Source organism: Halichoerus grypus, chromosome 2, assembly GCF_964656455.1.
Source record: "Halichoerus grypus chromosome 2, mHalGry1.hap1.1, whole genome shotgun sequence".
Classification (NCBI taxonomy): Eukaryota; Metazoa; Chordata; class Mammalia; order Carnivora; family Phocidae; genus Halichoerus; species Halichoerus grypus.
The window spans coordinates 25,289,781-25,309,640 of NC_135713.1; the positions used below are offsets into that span (position 1 = coordinate 25,289,781).

At 36.0% G+C, this 19,860-nt stretch overlaps 1 protein-coding gene across 2 annotated transcripts in view; it reads right to left on the reverse strand.

The window, feature by feature from the left end:
- ZFR (zinc finger RNA binding protein) overlaps positions 1 to 19,860 on the reverse strand; it is an 81,094-nt gene that overhangs the window by 29,287 nt on the left and 31,947 nt on the right. For both annotated transcript variants that reach the window (XM_078066611.1, XM_078066612.1), the window contains 8 exons: positions 16,397 to 16,588; positions 15,404 to 15,692; positions 13,333 to 13,526; positions 11,447 to 11,566; positions 10,294 to 10,439; positions 4,514 to 4,676; positions 3,265 to 3,470; positions 2,151 to 2,301 (listed from right to left, as the gene is read on the reverse strand). In XM_078066611.1, the coding sequence (XP_077922737.1) occupies positions 2,151 to 2,301; positions 3,265 to 3,470; positions 4,514 to 4,676; positions 10,294 to 10,439; positions 11,447 to 11,566; positions 13,333 to 13,526; positions 15,404 to 15,692; positions 16,397 to 16,588 (1,461 nt within the window). The remainder of the gene's footprint in view (positions 1 to 2,150; positions 2,302 to 3,264; positions 3,471 to 4,513; positions 4,677 to 10,293; positions 10,440 to 11,446; positions 11,567 to 13,332; positions 13,527 to 15,403; positions 15,693 to 16,396; positions 16,589 to 19,860) is intronic.

Here is a 19,860-nt window from a genome sequence, read left to right on the forward strand (position 1 = left end):
AAACACTGCTGTATTTACTACTGTACCTTCCAAATAGCATCTGGGTAGTTAAGTTCTCATACATTTGCAGAATTTGAATGAAACTAAATAGATTCTTGAATTCAACCATTCCCACTGTACACTGTGAAATCAACATCTATATTTCATAATCAGAGAGCAAAAAGTCTTGATTAACAGCCAGAAAAACCAGGATTCACTACAATTTGATAAAGATAATAAGCCCCAGTTCCTATGAATGAATGAAGACGTTACACAGAAATTACATTGAGTGTTTATAGTATAGTATGTAAGTTCAAATTCCAGCTGTTACTTTACTAGTGCTGTGAAGATGGGCAAATTATTTAACTCTCCTATCCTGTTTCTGTAAAATGGGGACAGAAATCTTTACCTAACCTATAGAACTAAGTGAATTAACTATATAAGGCCCTTAAAACAGTGCCTGGTTGGCTCAGTCAGTTAAGTGTCTGACTTCGGCTCAGGTCATGATCTAGGGGTCCTGGGATTGAGCCCCACACTGGGGGCTTGTGCTCAGCGGGGAGTCTGCTTGAGATTCTGTCTCTCCCAACCCTCTGCCCCTCCCCCAGCTCGTGTGCTCGCTCTCAAATAAAATCTTAAAAAAGAAAAAAAACAAAACAAAAAACAAAAAACAGTGCCTGATACATACTAAGTACTATATAAATGTCAACTATGACAATGATGAAGAATTAATTCTACTTTTTTTTATTCCCTTGTATAGTAAGTACAGTCTGATTTGGAAACGGTATTTTGTTTTTAGTCTAACTCCTTGATTACTTCCTTAGGATGTATTTCCCGCTTTGTAGTTTTACTAAGTATCACAATTAAGATCAAGATATTTCTAGCAAATTACATAATTCTCTCAAGGTCCTCAAACCTTTCCTCTCTCCCCCACCACACCCCACTGCCCTAGCAGCCTCAACAGAGGAATAAGCAGCAGACACACAATGCCAATTCTGCTGGCTCCTAGTACTTAAAAGACTCATCCACAATAAGAAACTTCATTTCTGGAACAATGGTAACATAAAGCAAACAACATTAAGTGTCAGAGTTGTCAGAGCTTAAGTTCAACACTGTGCTTCACTATCCCTTTTGTTACCAGTTGCTCTGCTGTGGTCAGGTACTATTTATTCTGACTCATTGCTGTAGAATACACATTACCAATGAAATGTCAATCCTTGGATTTAGAATATCTAATTAAACTGCAAGGTTTTAAGATAAATTATATACATTAAATTATTCAAGGAGTTTTTTTTTTTTTTTAAGATTTTATTTAGAGAGAGAGAGAGGGAGGGAGCATGAATGGGCGAGTGAGTGTGTGTGTGTGGGGGGCGGGTAAGGCAGAAGGAGAGGGAGAGAGTCTTAAACAGACTCTGTGCTGAGAGCCAAGCCCAACGTGGGGCTCAATCTCATGATCAGAACCGAAACCAAGAGCTGGACGTTTAACTGACTGCACCACCCAGGCATCCCAAGGAATATTTAAACCTCAATCTGAGATTCTGACAAATTAATGTATAAAATTTTTTAGAATTCAAACTTAAAACAAAAAGTTTGCTTTTGTAAGACCAAAAGGGGATATTCTACTAATTGTGCATTGCCATGATTTGCTGGACAGAGAATTCCTATCATTATAAACAAAGAAAAACAAAACAAAACAAAAATCACAACAAAACCAGGGAAATTCAAATTGGAAAGACTATTTCTTACTATATTTTATTAAAAACATGTATTCAACTAAATAGGCAAGAGGTTCACAGATTTTAAAAATTTAAGCTTGCTACACAGGGGCTTTAACCAAAAAGAAAAAAGAAAGAAAAACCATATTCTGTCAACTGCCTTCTCTCTTATGCTTCAAATCTTGGGGAAAAAACAGGATGAGGACATGTGCTACAATTTTACATTTTTAAATAAATTAGCAAGATGGCTTCATGTCAAATACAAGCACTATAAAACCTAAAAAGACAAAGTAGAAAATAGTCCTACCGATTTGCACAACGAAGCAAAAAAAACTCAACATGGAAAGTCAAGCCAAAAATTTAAAGGCTGGCTTAGGTTTAGGCTGAAAGCACAGTTAGTCCTGCCAAAAACTTCTGAACCAGACAAGGGGTAAAAATGAACATTTCCATAATACTTACAGCAAGCTGTTTGGGTAGGTTTTCTGCAATACGGCTTAATAATGTCTTTGAAGGTTTCTCGGAGCACAGCAAAACAAGGTTGACATTTCTATCTCCTCGGAGAAGTAATCCTTTTGCCAATACTCCCACTCGCAAAACTCCTTTTAAAGCTCTGCAGTGAAATCAAATTATATTATGACATTTCTCTTCTCAACCAGACCCATGATAATCTCTAAATATATAATAGTAAATTAAATAACTTTTATACTATTAAAAGTTTCATCAACTAGTTAAAAAATATTTAGTATTTTTTAGAAGTATCCTTCATTTAGATAAGAAATATGGATAAATAAATCAAGAACTAAGTTCTCACAGGGACAATTTCAAAGAATATTAACATTTCTGTGTCTCATTTTATAAATCAGAGTAAGAGTCATAGTTCTTTTTTTTTTTTTAAATCTCATGACCCTGAGACTGAGACCTGAGCTAAGATCAAGAGTTGGATACTTAACTGACTGAGCCACCCAGGCCCCCCAAGAGTCATGTTTAATATAAAAATATTTCCAAATGGTAAAAGGAAAATGAGAAGTTATAGATTACAATGCAAAACTTGATATGAAAGATGTTTCTAGGGGTGCCTGAGTGGCTCAGTTGGTTAAGTGTCCAACTCTTGATCTCAGGGTCATGAGCTCAAGCCCTGTGTTGGGCTCCACACTGGGCCTGGAGCCTACATTAAAAAAAAAAAAAAAAGTTACCAAAGCTTAAGCTTCTTCATTCTTTATGGTCAATAAATTAAGGAAACAAGTTGCTAAAACAAGGACTGAACAGGGACAGATACAACAAATAAAAACTGAAGAACAGCTGAATGCAAATATGAAAGCTGCTTTGAAAAAGGACTCAAAATAGTTTTATATAAATTAAAATAAAATTAGTAAAATCACAAGGTTGGAGATTATAAGGGAACTGTGTATTTCTCATTTTAGCAAACAGCAGCTAAATACATTAAATATCTACTCAAATAAGGTAAGACATGTACACTCACACCAGAGTTTTTAGTCTTTGTAACTTTTTATTTCAAGTATAAGAAGTCCATGGAAGAAAAAACAAAGCAAAGTAAGTAACTCTGAAAACACACCTGTCTTTACCTCCCTCCTTCTTATCATCTCCCTCTTTGCTCTTGCTCTTCTCATGTTCAGACAAACTGTCCGAAACAAGTTTTAAAGCACGTTCAGTGATAGAAACAATTTTCTGAACTGCCTGTAATTCCTCTTCAGTTGGATAAATGGTTGCATGTTTTGTCATTACATAACGATCATCAGATGAGTCAGGACGACGTAAGGGCTAGAGAAAAAAGTTACTTCATTTAAAAGCAATGGTTCCTGGGCAAAAGTAAACTTGTTTTTCAACTATACATATGTTTCTCATGCCTTTTTAGTAAGAAAGTCAACTATGCAAAATGTCCATTTAAAATTATCTTCCCTTTTTCTACTTCAGTAAAAACAAAACTGCAAACTTTGGAAAGTTATACTGTCAAGAGTCGGAAGCTTGTATATGTATGCATATCTCTGTATGTACACATGCTTTGCCTGAACACCATATCTAATAAAGTTATGAAAATACTTTTTACTCAACTTTAAAGACCAGTGATTGTGAAACTTTTTTTGGCTTTGATAAAACAGGTCTTACAAATGCTTGTTCTGTGTAAAGACAAATGAGAAAGAGAATAAGTTAAAGAGGAGGAATTTGCTATTTTCTCCTAAATGTTCTCTGGAAAACAGAACAAACAAAAATCCTCTAGTTTTGTAGTCTGAACTTCTATGAAATGTTCCTCATAAGTTGGTGTCTCTTCTTCTACACAGCTTCTGTGAAACACAAACTCTTAAGATGCGTATCTTTCCAATAGTTTTGATGCTCAGTCAGGTTGAACCATTACATACACCTTTATCCTGCACTCAATTCAGAAGCAGTAGCAGGTTTTAGATAGTTGGGATTTGAAGAAGGAAAAAAGATTCTCAACAACAGGTAATGGGAACATAATAATTTTGAAGGCAAAGCAGCTGCCTTCAAAATTGGTTGTTCTTGCAAATGTCAAGAAAAACAAAGAAAATCTCTAATGTTAAAGAACACTTGACAGAACAAAAGCTCTGCTCCTGTTTAGCTTTTACTGAAAGTAAGAAAAATTCATGGAAACTCTATGAGGTCCTTATAAAGACATGAGTTAGGAAGCTATAATAAAAGGAGGGAAAATTCTAAATCAGATGAAAAACTTACACTGAGATTATGAGACTATTAAATCTAAGAATTAGCCCCCCCAAACTGTTATCTTCTAATGCTGAACCAATCTTACACTTTCACCGCCCTATGTAAATTAAGTGGACACTCACTGCAGGCCCCTGTGGCTGAGGAGGCATGCCTGGTCGGACTCCCAGAAGGCCTAATGGGCCTGGGGGACCATGAGGATAGCCTCCATCAGGCATTCGGCGGCGATCATCCCAATGGTGTTGTTCTTCCTCCATTCTTCTCCAGTACATGTCCTCTTCATAACGTCTGAAAATAGAGAATGACATTACAAGCCTTTAAGAAAAATACAACCCAAGAAGTTACATCAGTAATGACAAAAAAATGCAATTAAAAAATTGTCCCAAATCAGCTTGGCTAACACCCTTCTTTTTCCCACTGTATCTAATATCCTTTACTTGCTTTCATCTACAAGTAAATGGATGCAAATATCAGTGAAAAGAGGTGAGAAAACAAAGAGAAAAGCAACACAAAATTTCATGGCCTGATGTCAAAGCCAAAGGAACAAACACCAGAAACCTCAGAGGTCATTTCAATCTCTCCCTCTTTAAGATAAAGATTGTAAACTTAAATGCCTACCTAGAGTGGCCAGACCAATAACGTGTATGAATCAAAGACATGAAGCACGCATTCAGGAATTATCTTGCTGTCTCCAAAGAAATGTGTTCCCTCCTATTTTCTCCTTAGAGAGACTCTCTGAAGACTACTTTTAATTTCCCCATTTAGGATACAGGCATACACAAATTTGTCTACTATGAGGAAAAACAACAGTGCAAGACAGTGATAAATGGCAACTCATTTTCTGTCTCATTTTTGGGGACATATTAAGGTTGGAGAGGACTATGGTCAAGTAGAAAGCACGTGTTTGTTAACTAACTAGAATTTAAATAAAAATTTGAAGAAAAAATAAAAAGAAAGTACATGTTCTGGCTAGAGAGAACAGCTGCTACTCAGCCCCAATTAATTACTGCCATAAGGGAATACAGGTTTGCAATCCCAAGATCATCAGGATTTTAAAGTTTTTCAAAATCTTTAATGTTGGTTCAGATTAAAAATACTATGTTTATCAAATAAAACATCTATGGGCTGACCTTGGACTGTGGGCAGCTATTGTATAACCTCTGCTTTAACAGTCATTTTCAGAATCTAATTTCTCTTTCACTACCTCACTCTCACTTCTGTCTTTACTTTTAGCTTCAAACTAGGTACCGATAACTCCCAAGGGAAATCATGTCTCTAAAGCAAATTTTGATAGTAATAAGGTTTACTAGACAAATTTGTTTAATATAAAAGAAAGAAGTGTGGTTCTCCAAAAACAAACAAAACAAAAAATCTCAAGTATGCTTCTCAAGTAGCTCTATAGAAACTACCAATTTCCTCAGGCTGGGAATAAGTGTGCTTTTTTTGGGTCATCCAACTTGGAAGTAGTACAGAAACATACTTTTCTGTTATTTAGGCCTTGAGAGAAAATGAACAGGTTGACGGCTCTGGAAAACTACATTCATTCCAGTTTTGAATAATTTATTGTTATTACTGAACACAAATGTTTAAGTTATATAAGGGCAGGGATTTTTATCCATTGTTTACCAATTCATACTCAGTGCCTAACACACTACATGCAATTTCCTAGCACATCATAGGTGCTTAATAAATACTTGATATATCAGCAAAAGAAGAAAAGTTCCATAATCTAAGTACAGAGAGTTTCAAATGCATTACAAAGGCAGATTATTCATAAAAATTGAGACTGATATATTTAAACATATTAAAAAAATAAAAATCAATATATAACAGCAAAAACTATCTGAATATAACACATTAATAATAGGTCAATAGCTACAATATAGTGTCTGTACAGAACAACAGGTAAGTAAAAAAAAATAAAAAATGAATAGGCAATTTACTACAGAAGAAATGTAAATGGTCAAACATGAAATAAAATTCAATTTGTGAAATAAAAAGTGGCTGACAAGGATGTGGAGAAAAAGGAACCCTTGTATGCTGTTTGTGGGAATGTAAATTGGTGCAGCCAATGTGGAAAACATTAAAAATAGAAATACCTTATGATCCAATAATTCAACGACTGTGTAACTACCCAAAGAAAATGAAAACACTAATTTGAGAAGATACATGCACCCCTATGTTTACTGCAGCATTATTTACAATAGCCAAAACATGGAAGCAACCTAACTGTCCATTAATACACAAACAGGTAAGGAAGATGTGGATGGACACATAGGAATATTATGCAGCCAGAAAAAAGGATGAGATCGTGCCATTTGCAACAACATGGATGGACCTAGAAGGTATTAAGCTGAGTGAAATAAGTCAGACTGAGAAAGACAAATACATGATTTCACTGATATGTGGAATCTAAAAAAACAAATGAATAAACAAAAAGCAAAATCAGACCTATAAATATAGATAACTAATGTTTGCTACAGGGAAGGGGTGTGAGGGGACAGGCAAAATGGGTGAAGGGGAGTGGAAGATACAGGCTTCCAGTTATGAAATGAGTAAGTCACAGGAATAAAAGGCACAGCATAAGGAATATAGTCAATGAATTACAAGTGTTGTCCGGGGACAGATGGTAGCTACACGTGTGGTAAGCATAGCATGAAGTATAAACTTACTGAATCAGTATGTTGTACACCTAAAACTAATGTAGTATTGTGTGTCAACTATACTCAAAAGAAGTTTTTGAAAATTTGCCAGTAATATAATTACAATTCAAACTGAACTGAAACAAATTTGAAAAGATTTCCCCTTCCTACCCCCAAATTTCAAATATGAAAACAAAAACCAACCAACCAAAAAAGGATTTCGTATTTCTCTCATTGGCAGGGACTTTAATGTTACAGCAGCAATTTTCAAAGTGTGGCCCAAGGACTCCAGATGTTCCCTGAGGCCCTGTCAGGGGATCCATGTCTTAATATTAAGACATCATTTACCTTTTCTGTTCTGATTCTCTTTTGAATGTACAGTGGTTATCCAGAGGCAAAATGTGGTATCACAACAAATTGAACACAGAAGCATATATGAGAATCATGATGCCTTCTCTTAAGCAAGACATTAAAGAGATTTGCAAAAATGTAAAACAGTATCATTCTCACTATTCTGGTGAACAAATAGTTATTTTAGAGTTAATTTTCACCATATTTATTAAATACATGCAATATAATATAATCAATATGTTTATATTTTAAACAAATATAGTTAAAATGTCATTTTAAAATGAATTCGTAAATATTAAACTTCTCAGTTTTAATTTTTAATATAGTGAAATCTTGACAGCTATAACCCACATTAATTAAAAGCTCTTTGGAGTCTTCAATAATTACTGAGTATAGAGTCCTGAGACCAAAATATCTGAAAACCACTGAAGTTACAGTATTCAGTATAGACAGAAGTACGGGTCTCCTTCAAACAAATATTTCCAATTCTGGAAATATTATTATTAGCAACTAATCATGATTTATGCAATAATACAGCCTCAAGGATGGTCAATGTAATAATTATGTTACAGAAACGCTGGAAACAACCTAACTAACAATATGGGACAAGTTATAAAGAAAATTATACATCTATAAGAGAATACTATGCAGTCACGAAAAATAAAAATAATCCTAGCTTAATTTTTAAGTTGACATATAAATGAAAAAAGTGAATTATAAAATGTGAACAGGAGCGCCTGGGTGGCTGTCGGTTAAGCGTCTGCCTTCGGCTCAGGTCATGATCCCAGGGTCCTGGAATTGAACCCCTCATCGGGCTCCCTGCCCAGCAGGGAGCCTGCTTCTCCCTTTCCCACTCTCCCTGCTTGTGCTCTGTCAAATAAATAAAAAATCTTAAAAAAAAAAAAGTGTACATTATGCTTCTGTTCTTATTTTTTGAAATTATATATATATATGTATATATATATATTTTTTTTAAAGAGTTTATTCATTTGACACAGAGAGAGTACGTGCACACAAACAGGGGGAGTAGGAGAGGGAGAAGCAGGCTCCCCACTGAGCCGGGTGGGGCTCAATCCCAGGACTCTGTGATCATGACCTGAGCTGAAGGCAGACGCTTAACCACCTGAGCCACCAGGTGCCCCTGAAATTATGTTTTAAAACTTGTACACAAATACTCCTAGCAGCAGTATTCATGACAGCCTGAAAGTGGAAACAACACAAATGTCCATCAACTGATAAATGAACAATGTTACACATTCATATGATGGAATACTATTCAGCCATGAAACAAAGTACTGATACATGCTAAAACATGCATGAACCTTGAAAACATTATGTTAAGTGGAAGTAGGCAGGGGTGCCTGGGTGGATCTGTCGTTAAGCGTCTGCCTTCGGCTCAGGTCGTGGTCCCAAGGTCCTGGGATCGAGCCCTGCATCGGGCTCCCTGCTCTGCGGGAAGCCTGCTTCTCCCTCTCCCACTCCCCCTGCTTGTGTTCCCTTTCTTGCTGTGTCTCTCTCTGTCAAATGAATAAAATCTTAAAAAAAAAAAAAAAAAGTAGGCAGACAAAAAAGACCATACATCGTATGATTCCATTTATGTGAAATCTCCAGAATAAATCTAAAGATTTATTTATTTGAGAGAGAGAGAGAAAAAGAGCACACAGAGGGACAGGGAGAAGCAGATTGCCTGCTGAGCAGGGAGCCCGATGTAAGGCTTAATCCCAGGACCCTGTAATCACGACCTGAGCGGAAGGCAGACGCTTAACCAACTGAGCAACACAGGCGCCCCCAGAGTAAGTCTATAGACAGAAGTATATTGTATATTATACAGAAAGGGGTAGATGTAGGGGTTGGTGGGAAAACAGGGAGTGACTGCCAATGGGTTTGTGGTTTCTTTTGGGGGTGACAAAAACAGTTCCTAAAACTGACTGTGGTGATGGCTGTATAACTCTGTATTACTTAAAAACCACTGAACTGTACCATTTAATTTTTTCAAGTAACCTCTACACCCAATGTGGGGCTTGAACTCATGACCCTGAAATCAAGAGTAACATGCTCTACCGACTGAGCCAGCCGAGTGCCCCTGAATTTTATCATTTAAGGATATGTTGGGGTGCCTGGGTGGCTCAGTCGGTTAAGCACCTAACTCTTGTTTTGGGCTCAGGTTTGTGAGATCTCAGGGTTGTGAGATCAAGCCCCACATTGGGCTCTGCACTGGGCATGGAGCCTACTTAAGACTCTCTCTCCCCTCTATGCCTCTCCTCCGTGCGCACACTCTCTCTCTCAAAAAAAAAACTCAGTTATATCAATAAAACCAAACATTAATATATCTCTAGAAGATATGTTTTCTCCTTTCTCCTTCCCTATAGCCTCTAAAGCTTCTATAATAGACGTTTCTTTTGTAAAATGCACACATTATTGTCTAGAATCTACCAAATCTTATACTCAGGATATTTTTATCATGTAACAAAATGTTCTATTTTGTTTTAAACTGAGGCATTTATTTAGAATATTAAACTATTCTGGGGCACCTAGCTGGCTCAATGACTAAAGCTGGTGACTCTTGACCTTGGGTTTTTGAGTTCAAGCCCCACACTGGGTATAGTAGAGTTTAATTAAAAAAAAAAAATCTATCTATATATAATTCAACTATTTCTTCATATATTTAATATATGTAAGATACCACTTACCACATAATTCCTAATACCAAAGCCATGGTCAAATACTAGAATAGCCAATATCTTAGTTTTAATGCATTTCTTTCCTGTACCTATGATCTTCCTGAAAAGTGAAAATTAAAGTACACTAAATAAATCTGGATTGCTTTGAATAGGAGTCATACTCAGAATAGCTAAGTTTTTTAGAAAGGCTGAACCACTTTCTATCATGCTACTAAAAGTTAAAGATACTACCTCATTTCCATTCTCCAGCGTTCTTCTTCTTCTCGTCTTCGCCAATACTCTTCTTTTTGCATTTGCTTCCTCATTTTCTCTTCTTGAATCTTTCTGGCTCGAATACTGGGCTTTACTTCAACTTGCAAATCTGGATTTACTTTTTTCTGTTAATGCAGACACTTAAAAAATTAGCACGCCCTCTAACAATCTAGACGTATTATTAATCATACAGTCCCCCATATTCTTTCATCATAGAGGCTTTCAGTTGCAAATTTATTTTAAGGGTAAAATCAGTAAAATAAGTTGTATTAGAGGAAAGATTCAGAATACATTAATAAACATTCTTCTTCCCCTCCCATCCCCCAAATTCTTAACTAAGTTTACGATGACATACTTAGTACGTAAAAAGTACGTAACTTAGTGCTAACCAATAGAAGAAATCCTTAGTGAACTAATGGATATTTAATTTTCCTTTACTTGTTTGTAAGTAGAAGATTCTAAATGTCTGACTGTGAGGGTTAAAAAACAGACTATTTTAATTTTTACCACCTCTTTGTTTAGAAGGGAACACATGAATCTAATGCATTAGTCTAGGCTAATTAAAAACTTTAAATAAATAAATGATTTGGATTTAACTTAACATTTGAAGCGTTTTCAATGAATTCCTCATCTTAAAATTCATTTTAGTGGAAATTCTACCAAGACAAGAAGGTAAATAAATGGAGACCTAATACTTCTTTCAAAATACTTTATGTGAAGCCATTATCTATATATATACGATTACTTGATCCAAGCAATGTTGTAGTCACTAAAAATGATGAAATATGGTTATACTGTTCTTAGCCAAGTATAACAAACTAATCAATAAAAAACAAACATCTGAATCCAAGTGAGACATGACATGCTAATGTTAGAATGGAGTTCATGAACTGTGTTACGTTTAGATGTTGTGTTTTCTATGCAGAATGTTCCAAGCTGTGTTAAAATAAAAAAAGACAGCTGAAAAATTTTTAAAGGGGGGGAGGGGCAGAGGGAAAGAGGCTCTTAAGGAGGCTCCACACCTGACATGGTGCTTGATCCTACAACCCTGAGATCATGACATGAGCTAAAATCGAGTCAAACATTTAACCGACTGAACTGCCCTTGCCCCGACAGTTGAAATTTTACTCACTTTATATTGAAGTCTGTGTCTTCGCCCTTTTAAGTGCATCTCCTTAGCATTGGGATCATTAAAACTGCACTCACATAATTTACAATGGAACCGAATTACTTTTCCCTCATCATTTCGTACCTTGACATGGGAAAAAAGAATTCAAGAATCATAACAAAATATTATAGTTGAAGATTTCACTCACAAACCCTCACAGATTCTGTGATGAATAAATGTAAACAATTAATACTGAAGTAGGGGGAAAATAAGAGACAATACCTATAATTTTTTAAAAGGATAATCTAGAGAATCGAAATAAGTGTTAAAATTCTTAACTGCACCATGCAAGATGTGTATCTGCATGTATTTGCATTTGATATTAACTTTAATTTCAATACCTTTAATTATGTTTAAACATTTCAATTTAAATGCAATTGGATAAGAGTTCTCTAATAAATAGTGAATACCTGCTACTGGCTAGGTACTGCTCTTGGAGATGGAAATAAGAGGATTAAAGACATTATTTTGGTATACAAGGTTCTACAAAACTCAAGATTTTATACATGTAACTTTATGGAAAATCAATGTCAATTTTTTTCTAAATGCACAACCAGTTAGGTAGAGAAGTACAGAGTTATTAACATGTCTATAATGGATACTAGGTTCAAATTATTTGTGAAAGCTTTAAAGACTGGCTCTGAATGCCAATTCTCTTAAGTTTTGGCTTACTTAATTGATCAGTATCATTAAAGATTAAGGTGTCCTGGCCGTTTAGATAACCAAACGTTTACTCTCTTAAGATCTATAATTTTTAAATTGTGAACTACTTATAAACAATATAATCCAGTTTTCTATCTGGTAAACAAAGACAACATAATATGTAATTTTTCTTGATGGGAGAAAAAAAATGAAGCGATATTTACCAAAAATCTACTATATGCTAGGTACTGTTCTAGGTACTTTATTTAATCTTCACAACTTTGGAAATATCCAAGTTTTACAGATGAGGACACTGAAGCTCAGGGAACTTACGTATGTTCTATAATACAGTGAAAGTAAATAGTGCTACACCACTCTATGTTGGGCTTTTTGCTAATAGCAAATATTTATCAGGCCCCTCATTCCTCAATTTACTGAGTTTACCTGTAAGACAGGAAGATTTCTAATCAGCTTGAGAAATCAAATAAACATGATCTGATATATCAGCAACTTTAATCTTACAAATGAAACTACATGATTGTTCAGAAAGAAATACTGGCTCTCTCTGTCATTATTTTGCAGCTCACAATTTTTTTTTTACTCTTTATATGCAGGATACTTGAAGGATACAAGAATGCCTACCAAACAAATAGAAAGTTACCTTACATCACAGTGATGGTGTTGGTAAGGAAAAAGTTAAAAAAAAAATTATGATGTCACTTAGGCAAGCCTAAAGAGCATGCTTTTTTTAAAAAAAATTTACTTATTTGAAGGTGGGGGGAGAGGGAGAGAATCTTCAAGTGGACTCCTTGCTGAGTGTGGAGCTCACCACAGGGCTTGATCTCACGACCGCTGAGATCACGACCTGAGCCAAAACCAAGAGTCAGTCGCTCAACCGACTGAGCCACCCAGGAGCCCCAAGGACATGCTTTTTAAAAAACTTTAACAAAGATACCTATGATATTCCTTTATAAGTAACCTAAATCTAATTTTACGCATAAAGCATCTGTGCAGAGGGAGAGACTCTTAAGCATGCTCCATGCCCGGCACAGAGACCAACATGGGGCTCAATCTCACATCCGTGAGATCATGACCTGAGCTCAAACCAAGAGTCGGACGCTTAACCGACTGAGCCACCCAGGCATCCTCAATGTGACACATTTCTTTCCTATACTAATCTCACAGTGATGGTATTCTCAAATCAATACCTCCTCCACATAATCATGGCCCACTGGCTGCACATCACTCTGCAAAGCAGCAAGAGATGCCGGTGTGACTGCTTCTGACACGGTGTCTGGCTTTACTTCTGGAATCTGTACAGAGGTGACAGGAGTGCTTTTAACACATTCAGTTCCTTTTAAGTCTTCTGTTTTATTTCCTGTTGACTGCAGCTTATTCCCACCTAGAAGAGCATAAAAGATTTATAGTAATTTTCATTTTCTTTTTGTAAATGTATAATCTGACACAAGAAAAATTTCAGATAAAGTTCTTATTTCTTCACCATTAGTCCAACTCCTGCTTGACATACATCAGAATTTTGAATAACACATCAACAATTTGGCCTTTTTACTCTGTTAATGAAATACATATCTGGATTTTTTCCTTCTCCAACACCCAGTGACCCTCTCCGTCCCCATCATGACTCTCATAACAGCAAATACCTCAAAGTCAATAGCAAGTACCTAAAAAGGTAGGGCCTAAGCCCAATTCACGTTTGTATCCCTAATTCCCTCCCAAGGAACTGGGCAATGTCCTAAGTCCTGGTAATATAAGAGTAAGATAGTGTAGCTGCTTCTGAGGTGCCAACAATTTAAGGGAAGATACAAATAATTATAATACAATGTGGTAAGCGCTACAGTAAACAGGAACACAGTGTGGTGGGAATTTTTTTTTTTTTTAAGTTAAAAAAAAAAGGGAGCCTCTACCTTCTAACACGATCCAGTTAGCAAAGGCTTCACTAAGGGTGTGTCACTTGAGTTGGGCTTTGAAAGAAGAGTTAACAAGTATGAACTTGGCCCAGCAGAGAGAAGAGAATGATGTCTAAGTAGAATACCATACACGATAACATGAAGTTTAAAAGACTATGGTAAATTCAAGGAGACCTCAGCATCAATTACTACGTAGGCAGACGTGATGACACATTCAGATTACGAAGGCCTCAGATGGCATAATTAAGGAATATAGCTTTTTCCTACATGCAAGGAGGCCACTGAAAATTTTTAAGCAGGAGACTAATACAATTTGACACGTATTTTAACAAAATGACTTTGATAAGCTTTGGAGAGACTGAATGTGGTAAGAGACAAAGCTCTGAGGAAAAGACTTTGAAGGCCTAAAAACAAGGCAGTAGCTATGAAGAAAAACAGGCATTTTTTTGGTAGAAATACTGTAGTGACAGAAACAAAAGGACTATGTACACAACTGAAGGAGACAATAAACAAGTATAAATAATGTCAGTAAAATTTTCCATGTGAAAAAAAGCGCAGCAATTTGACGAGATTATTTCATGACACTCTTGTGACAGAATGAGACACTGGTTGGCCATAGAGAGCCATACAGAAAATAACCAGGTAATTCCTATAATATAGCTCTAAAAGGTGGGAGTTTTGAGTTTGCCCAAGAAATTTTAAAGTTACTGCGCACTGGAATGAATGAGACCACTTGCGAATACTAGGTAAGGAGAGTGAGATGAGAACCAGAATCAGAATCTTAGTAGCACCACCATTTAATGAACATGAAGGCAGGAGAACCTAGACACACCTGAGAATGGGGTGGGTAGACATATAAGAGAGACTTTAAGCTTTAAGGTACAACAGTCAACTGTGTCAAATGTTAGAGAAGTAACCAGAGTGAGACTGAACACTGGTCACTCGATTTGGCAATTAGATCTTTGGTGACTTCTGAAAGCAGTTTCAGAAGAGTAGGGTGGAAACACTGGAACAGACTGAGGACTGGATAAGAAGTATAAAGTAGAGAAAGTAAGAATTAGGCTGCAGCTTGAGAGGATTATGGTAGTAAGAAAATGTCTGTTCTTTTATTTTTTTTAAAGATTATGGAAGACACAGGTAAACCTGTATGACCAAAAGGAAAAGGAAGAAGCCATTAGAAGATGGAGGACTGATTAAAATTTCAAGAGAAAAAACAGATATGTGATCGAATAAGGTCTCAGAGAAGAAGGGAGATGGGTACAAGAGCATAAAACAGAAGGATTAGTCCTGGAATGGAGGACAAACATCATTTTGACAGAGTTAGGAGGAACAAAGAATCTTTAGTACTTGCCAACAAAGTTTATTTTGGGTGTAGATGTTTTCTTGGCAGCCATATTTGTAGGCACTGCTGATACTTTAGTGTTAGATGTACTATTAAGAGACGAGTTTCCTGTAGTTGTAAGACCTTTCACTGAAGAAGTTGCAATTGAAGTATTCACAGTACAATTGCTTGCTGCAATGCTTGAGGGAGAGGCAGTCGGTTTTGAAGCAGACACAGCTGTTGAAGAAGTAGCTTGGCTAACAACGTTTGGTTCTGTTGAAGGAATGGGTTTACCAAGTTTTGTGTGTAATTTAACCACCTACAAAATAAAAGCACATTTGTGAGGAAACCCAAAAAGCACTGATTAACTTTTTCTAAAAAGAGTTTATTTTTTTTTTAGAAATCAAGGAAATGGATATTTATCATTTTAAATAAAAACCTTAAAGTATATTTATACATATACATTCTCTGCTTTAAACAACATAAACTAAACAAAATCCAGCCCTTTTTTGATGACTCTTTGACGACCCTTGGTTGCTCTGAGCTGGCATAAAAAACTTTATAAAACGAAAATCCGAGCTATATTTTTCTTTGTTATATTTTTGTTTATATATTTGTATACACAAAACTCATTACTTTCAAAACAATCTCTGTGAAGCAGATTTCGATACATACTCCATTTACCACAAGGTGAGGAAACCAAGGCAAAGAAAGATGAAATCAACTTGGCCACATACATACCAACCTATACTTAAGCATGACAAGAGGAAAATAATCATACAACAAATTTCCAATTGGACGAATAAATGATCTAGTTTAATTCAAAGAAAAAAAGTCTCCAATCTTTCCCTCTTTAAGCAATGACTATTTGATGTTACCTTTATGTATATTTTAGCATATAAACAAGGCCTATAAGCCACTCAAAGCTCTCAAGTTTTAAAGCCACCTATATTTAAACCCTCCCATTGAAAAAGTAAAAGAAAACAGAGTAAGACATAAGGGTGTGTGGGAAAAAACACCTACTTTCTGATGCTTAGCACCACGAATGTGGGCAGCATATGCATCTGCTCCTGTACAAGACACATCGCAGAGCTCACAACGTAGCTGATTTTGAGTCCCACGAGTAGAGTTGTTGCTGCTGCTGGTATTTTGTGAGGCTTTCAATGCGGCTTCTTTTTTTTTATGTTTCTGTCCTTCTAAATGTTCTTTATAAGTCTGTTTCAAACAAAAAGGATAAATGTTGCTTTGCTAATTTTCTATCTGTATCATTTGAAATTATTCAATTCTCAAATCTCTAGTACTCATTTAATAATGAGCACTAAACAACTATGAAAGCAACTGAACAAGAGCATGTGGGATTCCCTACATACGTGATATATCTGTGGTTCTCTGTATTTTGCTTACCAAGAATACATTTATCTAACACTTTGATTTACAAAGGACTTTCATACATAGCTATATTAAGAATATAAGGTAACCACTTCCAGTTTTAAGAATTTGAATCTTTTATTTTATTTTATTTTTTTTAAAGATTTATTTATTTGAGAGAGCGAGAATGAGAGAGAGAGTACATGAGAGGGGGGAGGGTCAGAGGGAGAAGCAGGCTCCTCGCTGAGCAGGGAGCCCGATGCGGGACTCGATCCCGGGACTCCGGGATCATGACCTGAGCCGAAGGCAGTCGCTTAACCAACTGAGCCACCCAGGCGCCCAAGAATTTGAATCTTTTATTGCTTATGTATAATGATGGACAGAGTGACCATTCCAGAAATTATTTAACTGTAGAACTAAGAGGAGGGAGGGAATGTAGCTATATCATGAAAAAAAAAAGTTGCTGAATGGTAACAAGACATTTTACGAACAGGTATATTTATTTATAAAACTAACTTTTCTAACTCAGAATGTGTTTTCATAAGAACCCATGCCATCCTGAAACAAAAGCTTATTTAAAATACGTAACACTCAAAATTACATGTATTTGTAAGGAAAAACAATATTATTGTAATACTGGCCAACAAAATAGTGAAACTGTATATTAAAAACTGTCTGGGGATGCCTGAGTGGCTCAGTCAGTTAAGCGTCTGCCTTTGGCTCAGGTCATGATCCCAGGGTCCTGGGATTGAGCCCCATGTCAGGCTCTCGGCTCAGGGGGGAGCCTGCTTCTCCCTCTCCCTCTGCTTGCTGCTGCTCCTGCTTGTGTGCTGTCAAATAAATAAATAAAATCCTTAAAAAAAAAACCAAAAACCAACAAAAACTGTCTGGAATCAGGTAATTAAAGAAGGCAGATTTATTAAAATGAGGAGGTTAATAAGGACTGCTGTCTCTTTTTTCTTGAGTGGGGCCAAATAGTTCCTCTTTCATGTTTTATTTTTAAAATTGTTTTTAAGACAGACGTATCATTAGCATTAAACTGTATATTCATCACAGAATTTCAGAGCTGGATGGAACTTTAGAGATTACCTAAAACAATGATTTTCTAATTTTTAAACAAGATAATCCTTTCTCCAAATGAAATCTTATGCAGAAGTAGGGAAAGTTGCTCTGTTTTTGGAACAAAAGAGGGAGACCTAAGACCCAGTCATCTGATTCTCCTCTCATTATCTGCAGTGGCCTGAAGTGGCTCCATGAAGCAGTCTGAGACTCAATTACTTAGGGCAAGTCCTTAATAAGCAAGGGAACAAAAGCCCAAAGAAGTGAAGGTCTCCAACTTGTCCAAAGCCACACAGTGGCAGAACCAGGACTGGGACCATGGCCCCTTAAACCTGAATCTTACTCTCCTCCCTCCTTTGTCCACACCTAGATTCGAACTTAAAAAGTCAATGATGCTTTTCTCTAAGGCTCATTAGCCCCTTAAGGCACTGCCTCTGAGTTGCAGAAGTATCCCTGGCCTATTCTTTCATAAAAATCTAGACACTCCAAACCAATGGTCAGCCTTATATATATCATTCTAAATGCGACTTTTCACCAATGATCTTAGACCCATGTTCTATCATTTTATGTGGGTAACAGACACTCAACACATCTTTTCGGTCTACATTTGCCACTCATAGCATCATCCCCTCTCAATAGCCATCGCAGAGTAGGATATATACTTCTTCCCCTGCTCCCTCTCCCCTGACCATGTAATCACAATGAGACTATTTCCTATCACACTCAAATAGGGAGAAAGAAGGTTTTATGTAACTAGTCACATATATTAAATATTCCACAATTATTCCCTAATTTGTGTAACTCAGGGAAATCTGATAATTGAAAATAATCTAAAAAATCAGTATTAAAAAGTAGATAGAACTAATCTAATAAATTAAGAAGAATGTACATAGGTGGGGCAGAGACAATATAACTGAAAGAAACTACTACAGAGTCAAAGACTATCCCTTTCCAATAATATGTCTTTTATCTGCCAAACTGCTTGTCAATTCTTATATAAAAAGACACTGTTAAGGGGCGTCCGGGTGGCTCAGGTCATGATCCCAGGTTCCTGGGATCGAGCCCCACATTGGGCTCCCTGCTCCGCGGGAAGCCTGCTTCTCCCTCTCCCACTCCCCCTGCTTGTGTTCCCTCTCTTGCTGCGTCTCTCTGTCAAATAAATAAAATCTTAAAAAAAAAAAAAAAAAGACACTCTTAAAAAAATTAACAAATAATGTCAGGATAAGGGTTGAACACATTAGACTTTATATAAAGACTCATGCCTAAATCATACATTTTAATATGTAACAATCAGGAAAAAAACAAAACCTGGGGGAAAAGGGGGATAAATATTTTACATGCTTCATTAGTTGACATTTTTGAAAAAGACACTTCCCCACATCTTTCTTGTTCCCAAAGTTTCTATTCCCTCACAAAGGAAACTACACAGAAAGAACATTCTACAAAGCATATGCAAAAGTTAGCCTTATTAGAAATGTTATCCTGTAAACTACAGACTGTTAAAAGAACTTATTTTAAGGATTTTTAATATTCCAGAAAGATAATTCTCTTCTGCTATTTAAATGCTCCAAAAAATAACACATTTGACAAAGTCCTCTCATCTTTAATTCAGGTATGTAAAACTGAATGATCTCTATGGTCATCCTTTCTCAGCTGTAAAATTCTATTCATATACTCGTGGACCTCTAAGAACAGCTAAGGAAATCAACAGCCAACTGTGCTAAGCTGAAGAATTTTGTATAAAGGCTTTATAAAGCAAGCTGTGGACGCTAAAAGAAATAAAAAGTCAATCTTACCCCCAACCCCAATTAATTTGAAATTACAACTTTTAAGTTAAATTTAAGTTTTATTTAAGGAGCAAAGTATCTTTCATGAAAAAAGTATAATTTACCCATTTTTCATTAACATAATCATGTTTAAAATTTTTTCTTAATAGAATTCTTACGTCTCAATACAAATACCTCTTAAAAAAAGACTGTTCAGCAAAATATGTATGTGTTAGCTAAAAGCTAACAGGAAAGAAAATGTAAACCTCTGTAAGTGTGAGACTATCAACCATA